We start from the raw sequence: 24399 nt of genomic DNA on the forward strand, positions 1-24399 counted from the left end.
AATCTTTCGGACACTCACATTTTTGTCCATATCTCAGCTTCTAGAAAGAGTTAGAGCTCGCTATTTAGATATGTTGTACCTATCAGATTAATCTATAGCTGGCATGTGACGCGGACCTAGATTTCTGAAGGCTGGTATACAACTGACACGATTCCGAACCGCGACAAAGTTTTCGGACAATTTTTATCTTGATTAAAGTATGTATAAGAATGATTGGTGCGGCCAAAGCAGCCACTAGACAACTTCTCTAGTCTATCTAACCTCTTCTAACGAAAAGTAGGCTCTATTTTGATACATGTTGGTGTAAACTAGACGCGAATGTGTGCATTAGCGCCGACATAGGACGCTGATTGGCTGATTTGATGTACCCATCACTGCAGGACATACTTTAATCAAGATAAAAATTGTCCGAAAACTTTGTCGCGGTCCGGAATCGTGTCAGTTGTACACTAGCCTATCTACGCGCTCAGACATCTAGGTCCGCGTCACATGCCAGCTATAGATTGATCTGATAGGTACAGCATATCTAAATAGCGAGCTCTAACTCTTTCTAGAAGCTGAGATATGGACAAAAATGTGAGTGTCCGAAAGATTATGTCGCGTAGTGTAGTAACTAGCCGAGAATGAAAATGTAACAACTCGAAATGTTATTGTCGAAAGTGACTAGTTTAAAATGAAAAAAGTGACTAGTTTAAAATGTGCACCCTTAGTCCTTCACAGAAATCAATGAAATTGACCTTCTGCGTTGTCATATGCTGCTATTGTTGGGCTAAAGTACAAATGCAAGAACGATGCATACCCACGGAATGTGTCGGCAGATTCTATCGACTGCGAAGCTGGTCCAGTCCGGTCGCAAGTATAGATGCCAATTACCGGGCGTACATGTAGTTGAAATCAAGGTATCCCGTTAAAGCGGATTTTTTTACAACTTAAAAGTTGTGACAAGACTCAAACTGAAGCGACTTTAATGCACATCTGAAACGTTTGGCTGTGACCCGGGCCACGCAAAAGACCCGGCATATCAAAAATGCTATCAAACAGCATAGTCATTAACCCCAACAGGGCCCAAGTTAAGGACAAAAAATAGGACCAAATCGTAAGTGCTCCGCTTGACCGCATCAAAGATCCAAAAATGAAATCCTTGTTACCAGGGAGAGAAAACACATCATTTAACCTGGAAAGAGAATGGAGAACCGATCTTCATTAGAAATTGAATCGTAAAGAGCAGCTAATCTCAAGAGTCCACGAGACCTACCTAGGTAGCTGTCGTCGTTTTCGTCCGCCCAGAGCGCCACATTTACGGAGCATTTACGCGCAATGCAGAGGGATAGCAGATCGGGTCCATGTGTGCTTGTGGAACCACCATTTGAGAGCCTTCAACAAGGCCGCTGACATGTTGGCAAATATCGCCATGGACGATCGCAAGAGTCGTCAGGTATTTTGCTCGGACCAACCAACCCGGGCCCCCCGCTGGGCAGAAGTCACTCGCTTGTTAGACGGTGACCTCAGGCAATGGCGGGATGCATATTTCACTGGAGGGGCTGAAGAGCCTGACGCGGACGCCGAGTAAGGAAGACGCGACAGAGGCGATACGCAAAGTAGGAGCCCCAACCTGCAGATGACGGGTTAGCATCTGCGGGACCGGTCGTTGTAGTCGTTAGGAAGAACTAAGTGACAACAATGTACCTCAATTCAAACACAGCTGTCGTCGTTTTGTCCTTAATCCAAGGACAAATTTTGATCCTATTTTTAAGGACAAATTTGACCAGCTCCGTTTGAGTTGCGCTCGCGCGTGCGTAAGGAGCGTCGACGCTCCTGGACCGGGCACCCGAGAATGCAATACTTAGATTAATACTTTTAAACTGCGGGCAAAAATTAATCATTGCATTATTGCCATTAATTGCTGCCAATTCGTGCACGAACCTGCTCCACCGTGTTGACGTCCCACAAGTCGCGGTTGTACTGCAGACACATCAACATCTCGAGCATGGTGGGGGAGAGACTCTTCCGCACGTCTGTGAGCACCGGCTTCGCCGCCGAAAAAAAGTGTTCGCATTCGTTGGACGTCGGCGGCACGTAGGCGACGTCCACGTATTGCGAGTGCCTCGGTGCCTTCCTTTTCTTGAACGCCGCCTTGACGATAGAACTGTTGCCGTCCTCCCGCGCTGGTGCCCTTTCAAGGGCCGTCGATCTAAACTCGGCACACGCCGACTGTTCCGCGGCCGTCAACGCCTCTTCGCGCTGAAGCTTGACGAGGCCGAGGTCTAAATGCGGGTTGTTGACGATCGGAGCCGTTGCGGCCAGTCGTGACTTGAGTGCAGGGTACTCCTTCACGACCTGGTCAAAAAGACGGCGCACAGCAGACAAAGCTAGCGTAGACCTCTGTAGCTCTTTCGTGACTCCCTCGAACTTCTCCAGGTCCTTCTACAACGCCTTGACTCGCTCGTGCTCGGCGCGCCGCAGCAAAAGCGGCTGTACTTCGAACTTGACCAGTAGGTCATGGCCCAGCTTGATTATGACAGGCTGGAGCTTCACATAGCTGCCATCATCTCGTACGTGCTCGACCACCTGGTGTCGTTCCTCAACAGAGGCGACAGATGGGAGATGCGGCGAAGCAGAGCGCGGCCCTTGATCGTCCGGAGCTTGGTCATCAGCGTGTGCACCTTCGCAATGAGCTCGTCCTCAGTCTTGAGGAAGTCCTTCACCGCCAAATTGAATCTGTGGCTAGCACATCCAATGAAGGGGATAACTCCTTTCTTCCGGCCGATACATTGGTTCACAGAGCAGTTGTCTCCCACCGTGAACTTCACCGCGCTCCAGGGCTTGTTATAGCGAGACAGCGTGCCAGCGATCAGGTTGTACTGACTCTGCGCACCCATGTCTTCCTCGACCTCTACTGGAGCGAATGTTAACAGCAGGAAGCGGCGCGATGAGCACTCGAGATCGTCATAGTACTCGGTGTCAGCGCCACCACCGGTAATACCGGTACTGTCGCTGCCGAATACCGCGAATATCACGATGTAGTGACGACCACCACTGGTCCACCCGTCCAGAACGGGGCCGAACGATGCAGGGAGCTCGCGAGCGACGCGCATCTCTAGCAGCTCGAAAATCAGCACGATGTACTTCGAGAGAGAGGGAGGCGTTGAAGCGCGTGAGCCGCTGCTCTACGAACGCAATCGGGAGGCGGTCGCAGACGACCCACTCCAGCCAGCGGTATAGCCCCCCTGGTCCGTGTGCTGACGAGGCGTAGGCGCAGCGGGTTCTGGCGGCGTGTCGCCTCCTGGGCCTCTTGCTCGTAGTTGTCGTGGTTGCGCCGCAGGTGGTTCAGCAGGTTCGTGTAGCCATTGTCCTTCTTGTACTGCTTGTCGCAGGATGTACACTTGTAGAAGACGTTGCCGACATCAGTGAAAAGCATGGAGCAGATTTGGCTGCTCGTGAGGGCCATGGTGGACACGTGGGGCGAGGGGCTTGGGCGGTGAGGGGTGAAGAAAGCAAATTTGATTCTGAAGGAGCCTCCGCTGCGAGTGGTGCGGTGAAGTGGTGCCAGATCGGCGAGTGGTTGGTGGTGGACTCTTCGGCGGACACTGGTGGCTGCAGCGAACTCCATCGGAGCAATTCAAAAATAATTGAGGGTCTAAAATTATCATTGAATTAAAGTATTTGAATGTATTTTTATGAGTGTTATTGTTTCGGGTGCCCTGCTCCTGGAGTTGCAGACGAACACTGGATGAGCGCCGATTTGGCATTTCAAGCGACGACCGCGACCGTTTTCGTGATGGAAGTGGAGAACGATTGTCGTTTGTGCGTGTTTTACGCAACTGCTCATGTAGTAGATACGGGTCTGGTAGCTCCTTCAAATTGTGAAACTTGGTGAAACAAGACTCAGCCCCGTTCCATCGAGGTGCACGACTGAGTGCTACTGAGCATTTGTTGCACTTGAACTCGTTTTAAAGCCTTTTCGGCTTTGACCAGCATTTTCAACGTCATGGTTCAACGAGCAGCACAGCACACAACACTGTTGAGCGTCGTTCTCGATTTGAACCTACACACCAATTGAACTCCCACATTAGTAACAACAAGTACGCATTGACGTGTGAGTTTGCACGTATGGCACTTACAAGCTCGTGCTGAATTCGTTTGGGGAGTCGGCGATGTATGAGTTCTGATCTGAGTTGAAGTGGGCTCGCTTCTTGTACCGGATGCCGTACCCATTCATATTGGCGCTGCTAGCAATTTCTTGAGTATTTTCTTGAGTGCCGGTCGTGCTTGGAGCTGGCGCAGGTGGCGATCTTGCACTCAGACATTTAGCGGCATCACGGCAGAAGTATGCAAAAGCCGGCAGATTTTGCTTGAAATTCTGGTACGATGTGTATGAAGTGCAGCGCACATTGTCGTTCAAAAATGGGTGAGGCTGAGTACAGACCTAAACAATTAGTATGAGTACTAAATCCAGCCGTCAGATAATTCATTACCTGAAAGAGCTGGTGGGACTGGTGGGCATTGTAAATCAGTGTCATCAGAATACGCAGAAAAATTGCCCCCGTCGGAGCCAGGGCCGTGTGTCTCGATTTAACGTTTTTGAGGTACCGAGAGTAAACGTCAATTCCTCCCTTCACTCGATTCCAAAGTGCGATGAGTGAAGGAATGATGTGCTTTGCTGGTGGAAGTGGCCGTCCTCTACTCTCGATTATCCCCAAGCTCACCACATAGCAATATTCTGCGCAAGTGTATGAGATTCGACACAGTGGCCTAAGTCTGTCAGCGAAAAGTAAGGTGTCACGAGAGTGTCGTCGTAAACCCACTTCATGTACGCCTCGCAAATGAAATGTAGCGCTGCTCGGTACGTAACAGCGACAGGATCCCCGACATACACGTGAACGATCCGGATAATTCGTGTAGGTGTAGCGTACACAAGAAACCCGTCGCGAACACCACCGCAGACGACATTGTGAAGTATTCGGCACCAGTGGCTTCCTTCCGGAACTATATCCTTGAACGTGCGGTCAAACGCATTCGTAACCAGCTGAACCGATGCAAGTGCCCCATAAGTGTCAGCTAATGACTGTTCACACTGCTGAGTATCGTCCACCACCCTGGTTTTGTATTCCAAGACTGTGTAAAACTGTCCACGCACAGCAGAAAGCATGACGGCAATATGATCAGGTGAGAAGGCAGCAAACACCATACCAGTCTACAACATAATTACCTTATTAGTACCACAAATAATATCTCCGTATGATGCATGAAAATAAATACTTACGAGCAAAGGAGTCCGTACGATTTCATAGCTTCGACTTGAATCGATGCATGGGTCAGTAGGAACGATTTGACATGTGCTGCGATTTTCGTCTCATTGTGCGTTCCTATCTTCATAGCCGTCGACGAAGCTGGCTTCATGAACCACGCTGCCAAAATCTCACCACTTAACGAAATTCTCTCCGTCGAATTGCCCGTTCTGCCATAATTTTGAAGACGGTATTTCAAAATCGTTTTGGTACCCGAAACGGGAAGACCACGTTCGTTGCATAGAGCTTTTAGCTCCTACAGTGACTTGCTCTGCAATTCGGTGCTCGAAATACTTGCAGGGCGCTCCGAAGGTTGTTGCCTACTCGTACGAAGAGACAGCAACATTGCTGATGCTTCAACATCAGGGTCAGTGACAGGATCTCGAGCAATACTGGGATCCGGTGTAGCGTTAGCAATATGACGAAATGTCCGACAAACGACAGATCCCATTTATCCGGAACTTTCGGAGTACGTTGTCGCTCGGTTAGAAGGCATACTCCGTTTTCAAAATCTGAAAAGAGAGTATCCGTCGGGACAGCACTGACCGTATCCTTGCTAAGGCAAACATATGGCCACGTTCCAGTCCCAAACATGCGCTCCGTCGTGCAACATAGTACTACGCCCCCAGCCCAGATCGATATCCCAATGCATACGAATGCACCGACAAAGAACTTGAGCGACTACTTCCGGGCAATTTTTGCGTTGCCCAGTATGCTGACTTTTCACCACTTTCTTCAATGACTTTGTGCGCTCGGTTCCCAGATTTACCATACGTGAAAGGGAATTTAGCAGTGCGCTTGTGTGTACCGACGACTTTCCCACCAATACTGTGAATGTGATAATTTATCCAGCGCATGAAAAATCCCAGGAAGCCGGATCTGACTTTCGGTTGAGGCTCCGCACAACGATCGCTGAAGAATCTTTACAATGTCAATTGTTGATTCTCCACGAGTTGCAACATGTCCCCCAAGAAAAATCCCTGTTGTAAGTGAAACGATTCCGTGCTGAACGGGGCCATAGCTGTTTACAGTTTAAAAAACAATATTAGCGAAAGAAATGCAATTTAGTGCCATTGATCGTACCCTTTTTTAGGATTTCGTGTATGGGCGAGGCCAATATCATCCACCAGCGTCGAACCCGGGGCGAACCATGTCGTCATCTAGCGAAGTGATGGTTTAGTGCTCAACAAAACCAATATGCAGCTAGACGGCGAACGAGCTCCGCAATCCGAGCTATTATACTGGCGAGATGAAATGCACCACCAAACTTTGACGGAGCGTATCTCAGCATCAAATAATCAGATAGATGTGAGCTTCTTTTGTTGGAAAGCTCTGGACTTCCTCTTTTAAGTAAACTACGTTTGGACTTGTAGTCGCAGCGAATGAATGAGATATACCTAAATGAAAATTGACTGTCCGCCGGTTTCTCGAAAATATCGAGGCTATGTCTGAGCCATATGGTACCATATGATTGCTCTTTTACAAACTTTAGTACTACATTATTGCAAATTTTCTGTAACACGTTTTATGCACATTATTGCTTGACGACGCCACCACAACCGGCGAGATCAACAGCGCCTGTAACACTTCCTACGCGGTTGGCGCTCATGAAACTACGTTTGTTTGATGAACCAGAAGCCGAGCTTCACCCTGACGTTTAGCTTTCTCGATTTATCATCTTCGTTTAGGAAATATGGCAAAAAATGTCGTGTGCAGATCAGACAAGCACGTCTTTCCCGCAGCAGAAATCGCCGGATGATGCCGATAAAATTAAGAAGTAGGATACTAACACGTGTGCACCTACATTCTGCATGTTATGCTGTTTTCATTGCTGATCTTCTTGCCTTTATACGTTAAGTACTTTTGAAATTATGGACAAATGAAAATTTTGGTGGTGCATTTCATCTCGCCAGTAATATATTGCTCGATCATGGCTCAAACGAGTGTGACAGGTCACTGTCACACAGACCCCACCGCGTGTGCGCGGTGGCCAATCAGAGCCCACTATAGGTTTAATGGCTGGGACGGTCTCGAGTGCCGAGACTGTCACGGCACTTAATACCAGAGTTCAGTTTGCTACTACTTCCTCTGCTTGAGTAAGCACGTAACGGGCTGCAGTTAGCTCGCTACACCTGGTAGCACTTCGCTAATCCGTCCAACGCCCAAGATCGTGATGAACATGAACGACACGTCGATGCCTGACGCGTCCCGGACGACTGCCACTTCACTGGAGCACGCCAGCTTTCCTCACCTGTCAGCGATCGAGTGGGAGGCGCTACACCGCCTCGCAGCAGTGTCTGTTGACGCTGTGATCAAGACACTGCTGACGGCGGGAACCGAGGAGCAACAACGCCTGGCCGCCCAGGAGTTCATGGCGCGTGAACTCGCTGACCTCCGTAAGCGAGTACGCAGACCAAGAACAACTCCGACATCGTGAAGCTCGATGTATCCACGTACAGCGGTGAAGGCGAGGACCGCCTTCACCTGAACCGCTGGTTCTGCGAGGTGGACATCGCGATCGAAGCTCGGCAGCTGTCTACCGAGCTCGCGCGCACGAGCTTTCTCCTGTCCAAACTGGCGGGGAAGGCGAAGGAGTGGGCGCTCGGCAAGCTCGTGGCTGACGCTTCCTGCTTCCCGACCATGGCATCGATGAAGGCGGAATTGCGGCTCGCGTTCGAGCCGCCCCAAGATGAAAGCGTTCAACGCTCCGCCTTCCTGGCGTTAAAGCAAGGACGCATGTCCATGCTCGAGTACATCCAGCGCGCACGACACCTTGTGTCGTGCATCACGACGCATCCCGTAGACATGGCGACCCAAATCCACGTCTACATCTCCGACATGAGCGCGTGTGACGGCGTCGCAGGAATTCGATGTCTCTCGGGCTCCGGTGCCCGAGCCGGAGCCAATGGAGGTGGATGCGATTTAACAGTTCGGTGGACGGCAGGTGGCATCAGCAAGGCCGCCAACGGCCTCGTCAACGCACAGTCCCCACCCGATGCGCTGCTACCGCTGTGGGAAACATGGGCATCGCGCGGCTATTTGCCGCGCTCCGGCGCCGATGCAGGCGAACGCCACGGTCGTGAACGACGTCGTCGGTCTAAAAAACGGCGACAACCAATAGGGGCAGGGCGCCTTACTGGTCGTGGAAGGATCGATGGTTCTCTGGTGGCAGAACCACCTCCTAGCCCTCCCGTGCTTCATGCACAACTCGATGCCACCACCTCCGGCAGTGACACGAGGCTGATTGTGCTCAGCCTCCATGTTGACGGCGCGACGCACCCTCTTCGCGCGCTGCTGGACTTGGGCGCGACGAACAACTTCGTTCGCGCCGAGAGCTTGTCGGTGTTACCAGCGGACATGAACATTCTCGACGGGCCTGGCGACGTGATCGTGAAGTACGCTGATGGGAAGCCGCGGTGGACGCCGCGGCGCTCGGCGACCTTTGCGTACGAGTTCGACGGGCTCCGCAGTTCCGATGAGTTCTTGGTGATCGAGCTGAGCGGCTCGTTCGGCTGTGTCTTCGGCATTCCGTGGCTCGCTCGTCAACAGCCTGAGATCAACTGGCTGACTGGCACAGTCGGACCCCGAGCCATTGATGTGAATGCAGTATTGGCGTTCCTGTGCGGAACGCCTAACCATTGGTCGCATGTTGCCGTCATGGACCCCGACTCCATGACCCATGCTGCGCACAAGGCAAGCGATGGCCCTTCGTGTGCGGTGTGCGAACTCGCAACCTGCGCCGGTCCTGAGCAGGAGCCTCAGGACGTGTCTGACGTGGTCGAGCATGGGTTCCCACGTCTCGATGAGCAGCTGTTCTCGGAAGCAGACAATGACGTGGTCGAGCCACGTCAGGACGAGCAGCAGCTCGCCAACGTTGAAGAGCGAGAAGATGTGGCTGAGCGTGATCTCCCACGCGCGGTCGAGCATGGGTTCCCGCGTGTGGTCGAGCGGGATATCCCTGATGAAGTCGACCCGGTCGTGTCCAATGACCCGCGTCCAGGCGCCTACGTTGTGTCCCGGCGCCCCAGTTCAGCGGCCGTGGTCGAGCGTGGGCTCTCATCGGCAGCTTCGGACAACACTCCACGTCCGACCCGACGTCGCGGACGTCGCAACCCGCGCCGTCCTCGTACGCCATCGGCGGACTCTGTTGAGGCTGAGGCTGATGTGATCTCAGTCCTGGTGGGGGACGACGCGGAGGCGGCTCCGCGTGTACGCGACGTCGAAGTCACACGTCTGTCGTGCGATGCCGCCGAGATCACTCGGCTGCCTGGGCTCTCGTGGAAACCCTTCCTCCGTGACCTGAAGAAGGGCGAGATCGAGAAGGTGGGCATGATCGTCGCCGAAGACGCCGAGTCAATTTCGGCCGTCGCAACCAGTGCGTCGGCGTCGCAACCAGTGCGTCACCCAGCTTCCGACGCCAGGACGCGCCCAAAAGGAGCCGAGCCGAAGAACGCCCGCCAAGCCCGCTACGCAGCTCAGTCGTTGCCGGCGCTCGAAGCGGCCGGCGAACCAGTCGGTCCGCGCGTGCGCGAGTTCATGGAGATTTTCCCGGACAAGGTTCCAGTCGTTCTTCCACCCGACCGCGGTGTACGCCACGAGATTGACCTCGTGCCCGGTGCGAAGTACTGCGTGACGCGGCAGTGGCCGCATCCTCGCGACCAAGTCGGAGCCATTGACGCCTTCTTCGAGAGTCGCCGGCAAGCCGGCCACGTTCGCGAGGGTCTCTCGCCGCACTCGAGTCCGACGTTCTGCGTGAAGAAAGCAACCGGGGGCTGGAGAATCGTCCACACCTCCAACAAGCTCAACGAGGCCACCATACCGGCGCAAACGCCGATCCCGAGGAAGGACATGGCGCTGGACACCATGTCTGGCAGCACGAAGTACAGTGCCATTGATCTGATGGATGGCTTCTATCAGATCTTGATGCGCGAAGCCGATGTGCCGCTGACAGCGGTCAGCACGCCCAGCGGGGTGTTGTGGGAATGGCTCGTGATGCCGCAGGGGCTCAAGAACGCCCTCCGCCACCTTCAACCGGATGGTGTCCAATTTGCTTCGGCCGTACCGAGACTTCGCGCCCAGCTATATCGACGACATCTTCATTCACAGTCGTGCCGAGGACGGCATGACGGACGTTGAGGTCTACCTACAACACCTACGCAAGGTTTTCGAGGTGATGAAGGAGAACAAGCTGCACGCCGACTTGAAGAAGTGCATCTTCTGCGCTCCCGAGATCCCTGTGCTCGGGAGCTACGTCAGCAAGGACGATGTCCGCGCCGACCCCGAGAAGATCAAGACCATTTGCGTGTGGCCGACGCCGCAGGACCAGAAGCAGCTCCGGCAGTGGCTGGGGCTCGCCACGTATCTTCACCATTACTCGAAGGACTTCGCTTCGACGATCCGCCAGCTGTCTCAACTACTCAAGGCAGACGCCACGTGGTCGTGGCGTCCCGAGCACCAAGCTGCCTTCGGCGCGGTGAAGTCGAGCATGTCAACCGGGCCCGTACTCATGCTTCTAGACCACTCGAAGTCCTTCTCGGTCGTGTGCGACGCGAGCGACTTTGCGATCGGATGCGCCTTGATGCAGTTTGATGACGAAGGACGCGAGCGGTTCATCAGCTACCAGTCTTGTCAGCTGAAGCCGGTGGAACGGAATTATCCTGTCCATGATAAGGAGCTGCTCGCCATGCGCTACGCCCTCATCAAGTTCCGCGTGTATCTCCTTGGCGAGCAGACGTTCGCGATCTGCACCGATCACGCGTCGTTGAGGACAGCGACGAAGAGCACCCACTTGTCCCAGCGCATGGCGCGCTGGTTGTCCCTGTTCTGCGAGTACAACTTCGTCGTGCATTACAAGACGGGCAAGACCAACATCCTTGCCGACGCGTTATCGCGTCGGTCTAACTACGTGCAGTCAGGTCGCCACGCAGTTGGCGACCAGGCCGACGACGAGTGCGCCGTACGCACTGCCGAAAACGTCGCTGCTGTTGAGGTTGCAGCGACCAGTCCGCTCCGTGACTTGGTCGTGGACGCGTACCAAGAGGACGCGTCCTGCTTGGAGCTGATCCAGTTCCTGCGAGGCCCTGGTCCCGTGGCGAAGCCCAAGCTGTCTCCACGCAGCCGCCCCCGCGTCGACCGCTACTCGCTGGACGGCGAGTTGCTCACGTACGGCGTCGACCGTGAAGATCCCCCACGCATCGTCGTTCCTCTGGACGACGATCTCCGAGCTCGGCTGATCCACGAGTTCAATGACACGCCGTGCGGCGGCCACCTCGGACGCGAGAAGACGTTCTCGTCGCTGTCCAGAGACTTCTACTGGCTACATAGTGTTCCCCTTGTTAGTGTGGAAAATAATGCTATTTTTTGTATGTGTATACCTGGTAGTGGGGCTTTCAGATCTTTATTGGAAGGTTATAATTAACGTATTTTACCGAATAATACCCGGATTACTATTTATTAGAGCCCCCGAAACATTCATCGGCTTTTACGAGGGGGGAGTTCTATTTGGGTAAGGGCTTCTACTTTATAGAATACAGAACGGAATAACCGATAAAGGATATCATAGGTGTGCGGGGGGAGGGAGTTGGCACGCTTGTTTGAATACAGGCGGCAGTTAAATTCATCAATAGATTAAACAGAGTGTATTTTGTTGATGGTTTTATTTTAGTAGAACGGTGCAAAATAAGTGTTTCTCTCCTCTATAACCAAAATGATCATTGTTTTGTATTGCTAGCATTGGTCTGATTGTCAGGACCAGATAAATCCCAATGTCCGTAAAATCTAAGGTTAAAAGAAATTTTAACTATCCAGCCTTTGCTATTCTTGAATAAATCACACTTGCATGGAATCTAATTTTTGAGTTGGTAATCGTAGGATAGCTGCTAGGCCGCCGAGGGAAACAACCTACCTGAGTTCGTTGAATTTGTTCTAATATTTTTGCTCAATTCAGTAGCTTGAGTGGTGAGACAAGGATGTGTGCCAAGAGCATTTGACCGTCGATAGCAGGCAGCCCGCGAATGCCATGCGCGTCGCTGATGCATCAATTGTGCGAGTATAGCACTGGGTAAACGTGGCCAGCCGGTGCCAGTGTAGGCATCGCCCTTGATGATAGTTGACCTGTATGAGTATGGTCGCCTTCTGCGTCGCTTGCGCGACTCTGCCTGCGCTGCATGATGCATTTGCCGACGGCATAGCTGCCTTACTCCTGATAACAATACATATCTCGGCCCAATGGCCTAGGGAATGCTGCTTAGTCTGGTAGGTATGCTTTTGATACAGATCTTTATCAACACCGGGGTCCGGGCGCGGTCCTTAACAGGATACGCTACAGAGGGTACATAACCAAGTTTATCTGCCCTGAAATCCGTCAAATAACGAAATTATTTGCCGACGTGTCTTCTGCGCTCTTATTGGATAAAAAATACAATAAATGTGGGTGGTATGTGGCGAACTGAACACAACCGTTCCTCGGGAGCAAGGGAGAATTAAGAAACCAGGCCGCACTAGCATCGCACGAGAGCACCACTGCAGACAATATGGCAGAAGAAACGCGAATGAGTGTCCAGCTAGTGGAATCGGTGCTTCGTACGTACTCGAAGGCATCGAATATTCGCCCGCAAAACACTTCCCGGGCGTACACGAACAAGCAACACGAGTTCAAGCAATGGTGGGCGCGGCTTTCAACGACCTCACTCGACACACGGTCACTGGACCCAAGGTTCATCTTTTTCTCGAAGAGTGCGTCATTGGGCGAGAAAAGCGTCGCAAAGGCCGCGAGGGGAGATGTAAAAAAATGGCGAGTCTTCCGTTAACAGCTACGTTACTGCTATGGTAGACTTGTGGCGGCAGCAAAAATGCTTGAAGCTTAATAACTACCCTTCTCTACGGGATGATGCTGTCACTACGCTTCTAAAAAATACGGAGTATGAAGAGGATGACCGGCGCCGGAAAAACTTCACCGATCGCGGTGCTGGACGGCTATACGACCACTGGGCAGATCCAGAAAAATCTCGCTTTTTTGGACATCACGGAGAGATTCTGGAATAAGTTCAAGAAATTTGCTGGTATTTTTGCTGTCCCATTTTGCGCTTATACGTGGTGAATTGGCCCGTCTTATGGAATTAGCGGCTCTCCACTCAATTCCACTGGAAAATGAAGGCTATTCGGCATGTCGAGCCTTGGTGATGGTTATGAGGCAAGGCAAGACGAACCAAGTGGGGCGGATCGAAGTAGGCGCATGTATGAGGAACAAGAATGTCGATATATGCCCCCACGGCCTACTTGGGTTTTATATTTTCTGGCAGTGGCATGTCGATTTGGAGTGTTTTCCCGATTTTTCGAAGTCAGAACAATGGTATCCCGTGAATCTGCTCAAAACGGGGAAAGGTCCAACAAAACCGATGTCGTATAAAGTTCACCGAGAAGCCATTGCTAGTGCTATGGAGAACATTGGTCTTCGCAGTCGCGCTAAAACGCATGTAGGGAGAGGCTCCGGTGCTAGGAGGGCGGACCTCGGGGGGGGGGGGGCAGTGAGGCCCAAATTCGCCGATTGGGGAGGTAGAACAGCCAGGCCATGGAAAATGCTACCTCACGTCACTCCCACGAGAAGCGATGCGCACTTTGGCAGGTTTTGAGCCTACCCGAAGAAGTTATTTTATACCTCGAGCCTGTGTAGAACCACCGCGAGATCTTCAGCAGAAGCTTTTCCCATCGATAGAAGATTGGGCAAAGATGCATGCTGGGGAGTGTGAACGGTCTATCGCTGGTGGTGGATTTCTCGAACTGTTGCAATATCTTCGGGTTGTGATACTCCAAGACGCGGTTGTTTTGGCTGATCAAATGCCGGGGCGTCCAATATGGAATCATGCGATTTTCAACAGTGAATCGTTTCAGAGATTCAAGAGAGATGTAAAGGCTGCTATGAGTTCCGTTGATGATCCAAGTGAGAGAAAACTGGAAATAGCAATGCCCGCGGTAAAAGCAAAGCTTGATGGCGTTTACCAGGAACTCAAAGCACCAGTAAACGGCATTCAAACAAGTCTGGAAGGTGTTCAAAGAACTCTTGCTGATGTCGTCAAAATACTTTCTCCACTAAGCAATGGGTCGGCGCTTCTCCAAGTTAAAATTGTTGGTGGGGCCAGCTGGAGAAGCCAACCGCTGATATACCCTTAAGCAGCGAGACCGTCGCCGAGGCTGACAGCTCCTCAGACGTTGTAAGCTACAAGCTTAGCCGTGGTATTCAAACGGTCCGCGAGTTGTGGAACGAGTGGTTGTACGGACTTCCAGGTGGTTACGCGGTTAAACACCTTGAAGAAAAGTTTGGCACGAAAGGGTGTGATAGCCATGAAAGGCGTTTCTTCAATCGACAACGCAAGGTGATTGATCTGGTAATGAAAAAGGCTGCTGTATATCGCGAGAAGAATGGGATACACGGTAGCGAAGCTATTGATCAACCTCTCGCAGACGTTGAAGCGATTCGACCAACCCGTCACAAGTCGCTCAACTAGTTATCTCAACATGTAGACCAGGTTGCGCATGAACTAGGTTTACAGTTGGCTGGTAGTGGCAGCGAACAAAATGCCGGATACACCGGTGAGAGCACTGTATAAATTACGAAAACGACTGTATCGCAACTTACTGCGGTATCAATGTGCGGTACCTCAGTGACGATGTGCGGTACCGCAGCGAGCTGTTGCGGTATGTACCGAAGAGAAGTTTTGCGGTAACAGCCGCCGTGTACCTTTGTGGTAGGTACTGTACTGTACCGCTGTGGTAGATAGTGCAACAATGCTTTGCGGTAGCTACGCCAGCGTGTCATCGCGGCACTTGGTGCAATGTGACATTGCGATAGCAAAATAGGGATGGTTGGGGCACGCGCCACGACAAGACGCGGGGAATCGACCGATCTCAGCGCCAAATTATCCGTCTGCCGCAAAACTTAAAGCCATCGCGCTCCGGATGAGGTGTCACAGAGGGTTTTGGGTCTACGCTAGTGACCATGGCTCAGACGTCGCCTCTTCCAGCGCCGCACGCTTTGCACGCGAACAAGCTGCTCAAGACGATTCCGGGGTCAACAAAGCTGCATATAACTGGTTACGATCTCGTGCAGGTAGGGGCTTGCGAAACTGCTGACTAGGCGAGCGCCCTGATACCCGGAGGAAGTACATGCTCGACAATCTGGACACATGCTTCTCGCTGGACGGAAACACGACGGGGATAGCCGACGGTCGTCAAGACCGGACTCGGTATCGAAGAATGGTTCCAGCAGATGTAACCACCCCGGAGGAAGTGCACGAAGAAGTAACGACGGAGATGACATGCAGTGTTACATATCGACCAGCATCCCCGATCGCGACTCCGCGAATTTGATGAGTTTCAAGCGGACTTGCTGCTCCGAGATCACTTCCCTTGGGTATGCAATCCGACCAGGGGACTTTGACCAAGTTGTGGCACGCTCGGCCGCAGTTGTGGAGTGCATGGGGGCCTAGATAGCTGTCGGCATGCCTACCGTCGAGCGAGGGCGAGTTGAAGTAATTGCGAGGTATACCGCACAACATCTAAGAGCAGCTTCAACGCAGATGGCGTTGTACACCGATGCCGAGGCCTCGAGCGATGTGCAAGAAACGCTCGCCAGCGTCACCTCCGCAGACACCACGCTTCGTAACTATGTTCGCAGAGCTATTCGATCCGACCCCGATTTTGAAGCTATGTACCACCACCGAGACAACTACAGCGTCGTCAGTTCAAGACGTTTGAGCCATTTGTACTGGTTGGGCCCAGCGCGATCTCGCCACGTTGATGGAGTACGACAAGCGACCAGGGCCCCTGAGGATTTTTTTTTGCCCGCCGAATCCACCACTGCTCAACGGCCTTGGCTTGATCAGAACACAGAAATTGCAACCGGAGAGGGTGTTGTAGCTGTGGACATGTCACCGTCAACTGGCGATCAAACACCCGCTGGTTGTCTTCGTCAACCACAAATACAACGCTTGCAAGAAAACCACAGGCCAACGCCCAACGCTAAAGAAGAAGCGTGTGGCAAGTATTAGTGCAGCTGTCGTCACGGGGGACGACCGGGCTAGTGCCAACTCAGAGATAACGTGCGACGGGATTACTGCTAGAAGTGCAAGTAACTCAGGTGGAAATGCTGGTTTCAGGTCCTGCAGCAAAGGAGGCAGTGAGGATGCTGCAAGCACCAACGGCAAGAACGCTACCAGTCAGAGCGATGTCGATCAGAGCACCACAAGCGCGGGTGAAAGATCTGGTGATGCCAGCAGCGACGGCGACAGCGTTGACAGCTTGAGCAGTGCGTCGGACAGCGAGTTAGACAGCAAGCTGAGCAGCAAAGGCCATGAATCTGATAGCGCGAACAGCGAGGAGGAGAATGCTGGAGGGGCAACAAGCGACGATGATGCCGAATTTGTCGTGCTAAGCCAGCCTAAGCATGAAACCAAGCGTGCCGCCCCGAACAAGTTTTTCAGACCGCGGTCGTCAGAAAATACCCCGCTGGTCGTGTGGAAAGCCCCCCAAGCAGAGCGCGTCGTTCATGTATACCCGCACGATTTGGACAGTCTGTTACCAGAGCGTCCGTTGACACAATCGGCTTTGGACTCTTTCATTTACCGGTTCATGGCGAGAGAGCAAGGCGTGGTTTGCTGCTGTGGGTCTGAGCTCTACGGACTGATAGAAATTGCAAGGTACACCCGAAACCCACGCTTGAAACTGCGGTTGTTCGAAGAGTTGGCAGAGCAGTTCGACTGGAGTACCTATCGCTATGTACTTCTGCCTGTGTCTGGACGCAATCACTGGAGCCTGGTTATCGTTGAGAACTTCACGACCGCCGAGCCCACGAAGCTTTACCATGTGAACTCGCTAAGAAAGGCTCATAGTTCTGCTTACGCGTTTGACGTGCTAGAGTGGTTCTTGGCAAAAGTTCACGACAAACAATAGGGTCAGAGTCCACTGCTTTTGCGTCAAGCGCCTTCGCGTTTGACACAACCCCCCAACAGTCGAACATGGTGGAATGTGGAATTTACGTGCTCTACTACATGGAGGTGATTTCAAAGCGTGTTGCCGAAGAAAAACCTGCTTCCATACAGCAGGATAATGCGTCGTGGATCGCGTCGGGGTTCAATGTCACGAAAGCCTCCGCTTACCGCAATGAACTTCACAGCAGGCTTTCGCCTGCATGGCCACAGCAATCTCTTGAGCGTAGCCAAACAATTGCAGGGTTAGATCGTCGACCCTCTTAAGCGGTGCTTTCAATACATATTCATTTTGTCAGCAACAATGCAGCAGAAATGAGTAGTTACTGCTCGACTGAAAGAGCGAACTGCGTGCACGAGGCCTCTTTACTATCTGCTGCAGTTTTTGTTTTAATTGTTTTTAATACACCGCAATGAAATTCTCAAGCTCGACGAGTGCATCACCAGCACTCCACGTTACACGCGCCAGATAGAGAATTGCAAAACACCATACTACCTCTTGAGTCAAGCTTTATCATGCAGCCGTGGATATGACAATACGTGCACTATGCTATCCCACATCCTCAGCCAGCCGCTCGATGCCTTCCTTGCGCTTACCTTGGCTTACCTTCCGCTACTCGTGTGCGACTTACGAACAAGAAATATGCCTCTCCAGCTTAGCATTCACGGAGCGCACAATCTCCCCGCGGTTTGCCACTTCATCGTCGTCCGTCTCCTCGTCTCCGCTCTTGTGCCTGATCTTTCTGGTCAGTAGCAAAGAGCCCCTCGAGGTGCTTCTCCTGCTCTTCTCGCTTTCCGTAGCTCTTTTAGTAGCTTGAACAGCTCACTGCTGCCCCCTACGATTCGTTAATCACCACGACACTCTGCATGATGGGAACACATAAAAGCCTCCAGACGTACATCACCGCTAGTGACAGTTGTGGGGCCGTAGCTGCTGCCCCCAGACACTCAAAGACGACCCCAACACCGCACTCACTGACGAAGAAAAATGGGAGTTTGACACGGATAAACCACAATGCACTCGACATGTAAATCCAGGTGATTATGTAAAACGGAGCTGCGTACCAGCTATCAGTTATTTCTCCCAGGTCTTCGTGCAAGGGAGATTGTGCGAGACCAGGTCTCGGACCCACTAAGGGTCCTGGTTGATAATCATTCAGTATCACCTTTTGCACAAATTTTCGTCACATTCTGGGATTTTCCCGAAAAGTAAAAAAAACTATTTGTGATATTAATAAAACAAAAAGTGTAAAACACGTATCAGAAGGCAGGTGCGAGGAGAGGAGTTGGGCCACGCGATATTTGCGAAGGCGGGTCCAGCGACGAGCATTCGAGCTAATGGACCCATTGCCGCAACTCGAAGTTAGTTTTTCTACTGCAGGGTCTGGGGTGCAACCCCAAGAATGCTTTGTTAGAAGGTTCCTTGATTTGCTATGTGTTTTTCACGCGTTCTCCAGTTGACCGCCGTATGCCATTCGGCGAGTGGTTAGGAAAACTCGGGCTACTGTGTGACAGAGTACACGGGAAAAACTACGGAGCTTAAGTTTCCAGAGCTCGAGGTACCATAAAATAGGCAATAGAGTAAGTGGACCCAAAAATTGACTCACACTAAATTTTGGTCGGGCCTAAGGTAGTTGGCTCAGGACAAATCAGATTCCGATGCCAGGGAGGCAGGACCAGCGTGGCAGCGCGGCAAGTGCGCGCTGCTCAAAATGTAAGAAGGAGTTCGCTACTCCATACGCGTTGAAGCGCCACTAGATCAAGAAGTTCAAGTGCGACAAGCGGTCTATCAAGAAGCGAGCTGCTGAAAAGAAGGAGAAGCGGAAAAGCCAAAACTAGTCCTACTATCTACGCCGGAAGTGGGGTATCTCGCTCATTAGGTCAAGCCCAAACGAGGTCATGGATACCTTACTTCTCAAGATCCCCGATGGACCCGCGGCTGGTCTCGCCTGTCCTTTGAGCAGCGGCGACAACCGCGCGGCCCGGCTTGGGATCCGACTAGAGGCACTGAAACGGGATCCAAATCCAGTACGACCAGTGTGGCTTGTAGAATGCTCTAACGTATGCTCGCTTTGGTTTGTATGCGGTTATTGTGCTGATTAGCCACAACTACATCAAACCAGGGCGCAAACGGAGAGGAGGTAAACAAGGCGAGGACTTCTTCAACGGCGAGGACGAGTTGATGGCCTATGTGCGCTCCGACAAGGAGCGGTGCTCTAGACTCAACATCGCGAACGTCATGGTGCGCTCCGATCAAAACACAAGTATATGCATTCATATTGTATTCAGTTGTACGACACATTATTTATGATTTGACTTGTTTCGATACAGTTCCCAGCACCGTGATCCTAGAGCCACCTGCACAACCCGAGCCACCTGGGCGCAAGGCACCGAGCAATCCCCGTCCTGCTAAGCGACCAAAGAAATCGACGGAGTCTGCGCAGACGTCTAGTCGCTCAGCTGCCAAGGCGCCGAAGAAGAAGACGAAGAACCAGCTAAACGAGAAAGCCATGCAGCGGCGCCGAGAGCTCGCCGCCTTCGATAAGGTATGGGTCCACCACAACAGCACCGGTATGGCGTTTGCTCTATTGATGTTTGGATTACCCTTTAACGTTGCCTAGAATAAATGGGATACAGACACCGACGTAAACGCGGTAGAGCCGCCATCGACAACGTCAACGCCTCTGCATGCTGCTTCTGGTGCCGCTTCAGAAGGTATACCGTTTGATGGTATGCTGTTGTTTACTCTGATCTTATACTGACTAGAAATGCTTATATTTTGTATATTAAGCAGGCCAAACCACCAGCAACACAAACATGGTGTTGCTACGAACTCTAATGCCGGCACAGACGCTACAGCCGCTACTGTTGCTGACGCGAATGCTACAACCGTGGCCGCGAATGCTGACATGGAAGCTGGCCCCGTACAACCGTGGCCGTGAATGCTGGCATGGAAGTTGGCTCCATTCCATCGGCAGCGACAAACGTAGACGCGGAGGGGCTGCATGAAGAAAGTGCCGGCGATCTTAGCGACGCCAGCGAGGCAGACGTGACGGCAGATTCTCAGGACGAAGCCTACGATCCCGACCAAGACGATGACGATGACGTCGGTAATTCTACCAGCACTGCAAGGGATGGAGAAACGAAGGATGCCGACGCGCACGTCGTTTGTGACGATACCACGCGCTTTGTTCTGCGAGATCAAAGCGGGACGTCTCCGCTACGCTTTGACTACACTGATGTCTTGGACCCCAACCTTGTCGAGCCCAGTGGCGACAACGGGCTTGACCCGAACGGAGAGTGCGATGAAGACTCCGCCGAGGCTTCCAGTGATGTTAGTGATGTGGATAAGTGATCCATGCAAAACAGACTGTTTGCAACGCGAAGTGAGTCGTCTGAGGGCGCTGATGAGTAGTGACGAACTCGAGCGTTTGCACATGAGCATTCAAGGTGAGAATACATTGTCAACTCTGTTTACGCTGAATCGATCGCCAACTAACTATTGTATTATGCTGACAGTCATCCGAAGTCTACAACGACGCTCAACTCGACGCAATGAAGCTTTCCGGCTGGGAGGTATTGGAAGACAACAGAAATCCTGAGATTACAGACGATCCCATCGTCAACAAGATGTACGACGGCTACTGCGGACCATCCCGCAACATCATGGAGGCATCGAAGTCGCCATTCAAGTTCTTCTACTACTCCCTACCGAAAACCTTTTGGAGGAAGATTGCAGCGCAGACGAACCTGTACTGGAGGCAAACGTTTGAGGCACGGCTGCGGAAGACGGAAGAGAAGAAGCAATTGGTGGCGAATCGGCGCCAGCGTAGTTGTGCGAAGTTGCGAAGCAACCTTGAGAAATTTCAGAAGATTTCCCCACACGAAGTTGTACAATGGGTTGGTTTGATCCTCGCTCATGCGCTGAGTCGCGTGCAAGCAGATGGACCAGCACTGGGGTACGAGGGAACTTGGCGTCCTTCCTGTTGGCACGTTTGGGAGATTCATGTCAAGGGACCGATTCCGCGAAATCGCCCGGTTCATCCACTTTACGGATAACACCAAGCCCGCTGCAGCCACGGATAGAGCCTGGAAGATCCAGTCGATGCTAGAGACACTGGAGAAGACATTCAAAGAAAGTTATGTGCTGGGATCACGTATTTCGATTGATGAAGGCGTGTTGCCCTCCCACAATCGGCGCAATCCGACAAGGACATTCATGAAGGACAAACCCCACCACTGGGGCTCGAAGTGCGTGATGACATGCTGTGCCGAGACTGGATACTGCAAGAGGTGTGTGTGCTGACATGTTGTGCATTATTATAGACTGATATCCTCACCTGATATGTTTGTGGCACTTCAATTAGAGTCGAGCTGGACGTTGGTAGATCTGGTGACACGGAAGGCTCTAAGCGATGGACACCAAGAACGGTCCTGCAGCTGTCATTCGTAACATTGCATGTGTTTCTAGCCCTTCCCTACGAAAGGCGCCGGCTTGTCATCGCCGACAGGTACTACACGTCGATCCCGCTGGCGCAACAGCTCCGAACCATGGGGTTCAACTACGTGGGAGCAATTCAAACCGACCGGAAAGGTTGGTGTGAAGCTCTAAACTACCCCAAAAAGAAGCGCCAGGCAAGAGCCCCTCGTGGCTCGTTCAAGATGGCAGTGGCGAAGTCGAACCCAGGGCTCGTAGCGACAATGTGGGCCGGCAACACGATCGTGTACTTCCTATCGTCACAAGTGGTGGCAGAATTAACAACGGTTCGGCGGAGAGAACGATCCGGAACTCCCAGCAATGTGCCGTGTCCTGGCCTCGTCGCCGTGTATCAGCGCTACATGGAGGGTGCAGTTCGACACGATCAACTGCGTCTCCAAGCATACTCGATGCAGAGGTCTATCAGGTATCACTGATAAGCTGACATGAAGTGTATACTTTTACTAACTTATGATGTTCCGTTCAACAGGTTCAACAAGTACTACAAGGGGCTCTTTCGCGGCCTGCTCGACATGGCGTTGGTCAACGCCTACATTATTCACCGTCATGTGTGGGAGAAAAAGCCAAAGAAGAACTCCCAGTTCGAGTTCCTAGCGCAACTTCACAAGGAGCTGGTAGAGGAGACGGAAGAAAGCTTCACGCGAGCGCGAGCATCATCCACAGACCAAGGCGCAGCTGAGCAGCCTACTGCAACGCAAGTCGAGCACGCTCTCACGCAGCCAACCGATGCGCGTTTGAGCAACGGCGTCCAGCGCCTTCGACAAAGGCGATGCACGGTACAAGCCGGAAGAAAAAAAAGAGGGTGCACATCAACGTACTTGTTCAGAGGGTAAGCGAGGGCTCGTTACATTGTGCAACAAGGTACAAGGCCACCCACAGAACGAAGGGTTCAAGTGCTCGCAGATCTGGCACATTGTTTGGGAGTATGGTGAATTTGCGCCAGCAGCAAGCCACATCAGAGACAGAGGTTTAGCGGTCGAGTAGTGAGCTGAGTAAACCAGACAATGCACTTGGATTCATTTCAGTTAGTCCCTTCATGACATTTGCGAACACAGGAGATGTTCGCCTCCTGCCGCCGGCGCATTGTCGCTCTTGACTTTGCCTGACTGCGTGCAGAACGCAATGGCGAGCAACACGCTCTATGCTTTCCTGCCCCCCGAATTCACAAATATCACGATCTAGAAGTTGCTGGGATTGGCTTATACGAGCGTGTTTCAGTGCACATCATCTTTGCGGGAATTATTATCGAGGAGCTTAGCAACAACTCGCGCGCAAAAAGGGCAAAACTTGACAAGAATAAACTATATCGTACTTTATCGTATATTTCAGAACAGCATAAGGCGTTTTCTTATCACGTCCTTGTCACCCCTCCGCGTTCAAGGGGTTAAGCTGATGAAGCACCAGGTACTATCATACACCAGGCACTATGACGTTGAAAAATAACGACAACGTGGAAATTACGAAAACGCTGGGGTAAAATGAAAGTCCATTTTAAACTTTGCAGCTAAAATAGTGGTTTATGCACTCCTATGTATTGTTATGGACCGCTGTGTGGCACAGGACCTTTTTTATCATCTAGAATGGCCTGTTTCCTGCGTATCCCCAAGCTCTTGGCGGATTGTAGTCGAAGAATTATGGAATCTGTACACGTAGATCTAGTGCTTGTTGAGCTGAAGCTGTGTCGTCGAAACTGCGCGCGCTCGAATCTTGGGTCTGAGAAACCAAAGCTGTGTTGCCGAGTGCTTGCGAGTCTTGGTTTTGCGCTTGTCTGACCAACACGGTGTTAAGCGACGGTAGTAGCGGGACTAGTGGTGTGTTAGAAAAGTCAGTTCAGGTTAAACGTCGGCCAGCAGGAGTTAACGACCGGGGCGGCGGTGCTGGATGGTTCAAATCCACACGTTCGGCAAGCGTAGGATGTCTCGAGCAGTGCCAGACTCATCGTGGCTCTTCTTGTGAGGCCCTGCTTTGCTACGCCTGGCCTTCTTTGTGGTGCGAAGAGATGCTGGCTCCAATATTCTTGGCTCGCGCTCGCTATCTCTGCCTCTTAAAGTACGCCAGTGCACATGACAATGTTCGAGCAGGAGCTTCTTTTGGCGTTCGGACTTCACGATTTCAATCAGATCATGAACGCATGACCTTCCATTCGTGCGCCGAAAAACACCAGTATATGGCTCCATGGTCTCACGTTTCCTCACATTTTTTTGCGCCTTTTTCACAAATTCACTGTTTACAGGAGCGCGTAGCGGCTGACAAACATCGAGACAGCATAGTTGTGGTGTAGGAAACACCAGATTTCGCGCGACCAACTCGGCTGGAGTGGTACACTGTACCGGTAGCCGAGCTCAGCTGAGTTCACCAGCTTATCCGGACACCTTATCCGGCTCAGCCGAGCTCGAAGGGTTATCCGGATAGCTTATCCGGACCAGCCGAGCTCAAGCGTCGCCGAGCTCAGCGAAGAGTCGGCCGAGATCCAAAACCGCCCACTTTCATTTGGTATTTGTATAGGAACTTAGGAATAGTGGAGGCGCCCCTTCAGGGCGCCCAATAGAGATAACAAACAACAGAGCAGAATTTTCTAGGTCCACAACACGTGTACACGTTCCGGTAAGTCCCTGCACGGGGCCGGATTATG

General features: G+C 52.0%; 6 protein-coding genes across 6 annotated transcripts; 4 read left to right on the forward strand and 2 right to left on the reverse strand.

Annotated features, from left to right (window-relative positions):
- Nucleotides 1-1276: 1276 nt before the first annotated feature.
- Nucleotides 1277-1570, forward strand: PHYSODRAFT_466977 (hypothetical protein; the record flags this gene model as incomplete). Its single annotated transcript, XM_009515777.1, has 1 exon — nucleotides 1277-1570. A coding segment is annotated over one exon (294 nt), but the record flags the coding sequence as incomplete, so codon positions are not given.
- Nucleotides 1571-1896: 326 nt separating this feature from the next.
- On the reverse strand, nucleotides 1897-3448 carry PHYSODRAFT_255233 (hypothetical protein; the record flags this gene model as incomplete). The annotated part of the gene is made up of 3 exons (XM_009515778.1): nucleotides 1897-2380; nucleotides 2557-3125; nucleotides 3245-3448. The coding sequence occupies 3 exons, from the start codon at nucleotides 3446-3448 to the stop codon at nucleotides 1897-1899; spliced, it is 1257 nt and encodes a 418-aa protein (XP_009514073.1).
- A 669-nt stretch (nucleotides 3449-4117) lies between these two features.
- Nucleotides 4118-5400, reverse strand: PHYSODRAFT_308431 (hypothetical protein; the record flags this gene model as incomplete). Its single annotated transcript, XM_009515779.1, has 4 exons — nucleotides 4118-4426; nucleotides 4476-4685; nucleotides 4745-5194; nucleotides 5299-5400. 4 exons carry the CDS (start codon nucleotides 5398-5400, stop codon nucleotides 4118-4120), a joined length of 1071 nt encoding a protein of 356 aa, XP_009514074.1.
- Nucleotides 5401-16913: 11513 nt separating this feature from the next.
- Nucleotides 16914-17536, forward strand: PHYSODRAFT_467362 (hypothetical protein; the record flags this gene model as incomplete). Its single annotated transcript, XM_009515780.1, has 2 exons — nucleotides 16914-17203; nucleotides 17263-17536. The coding sequence occupies 2 exons, from the start codon at nucleotides 16914-16916 to the stop codon at nucleotides 17534-17536; spliced, it is 564 nt and encodes a 187-aa protein (XP_009514075.1).
- Nucleotides 17537-19508: 1972 nt separating this feature from the next.
- On the forward strand, nucleotides 19509-20624 carry PHYSODRAFT_293002 (hypothetical protein; the record flags this gene model as incomplete). Its single annotated transcript, XM_009515781.1, has 5 exons — nucleotides 19509-19533; nucleotides 19601-19815; nucleotides 19891-19999; nucleotides 20036-20193; nucleotides 20268-20624. 5 exons carry the CDS (start codon nucleotides 19509-19511, stop codon nucleotides 20622-20624), a joined length of 864 nt encoding a protein of 287 aa, XP_009514076.1.
- Nucleotides 20625-22072: 1448 nt separating this feature from the next.
- Nucleotides 22073-22312, forward strand: PHYSODRAFT_412093 (hypothetical protein; the record flags this gene model as incomplete). Its single annotated transcript, XM_009515782.1, has 2 exons — nucleotides 22073-22173; nucleotides 22237-22312. Coding segments are annotated over 2 exons (177 nt in total), but the record flags the coding sequence as incomplete, so codon positions are not given.
- Nucleotides 22313-24399: the final 2087 nt, after the last annotated feature.

Source organism: Phytophthora sojae (genome assembly GCF_000149755.1).
Source record: "Phytophthora sojae unplaced genomic scaffold PHYSOscaffold_1, whole genome shotgun sequence".
In the NCBI taxonomy this organism is placed as follows: domain Eukaryota; phylum Oomycota; class Peronosporomycetes; order Peronosporales; family Peronosporaceae; genus Phytophthora; species Phytophthora sojae.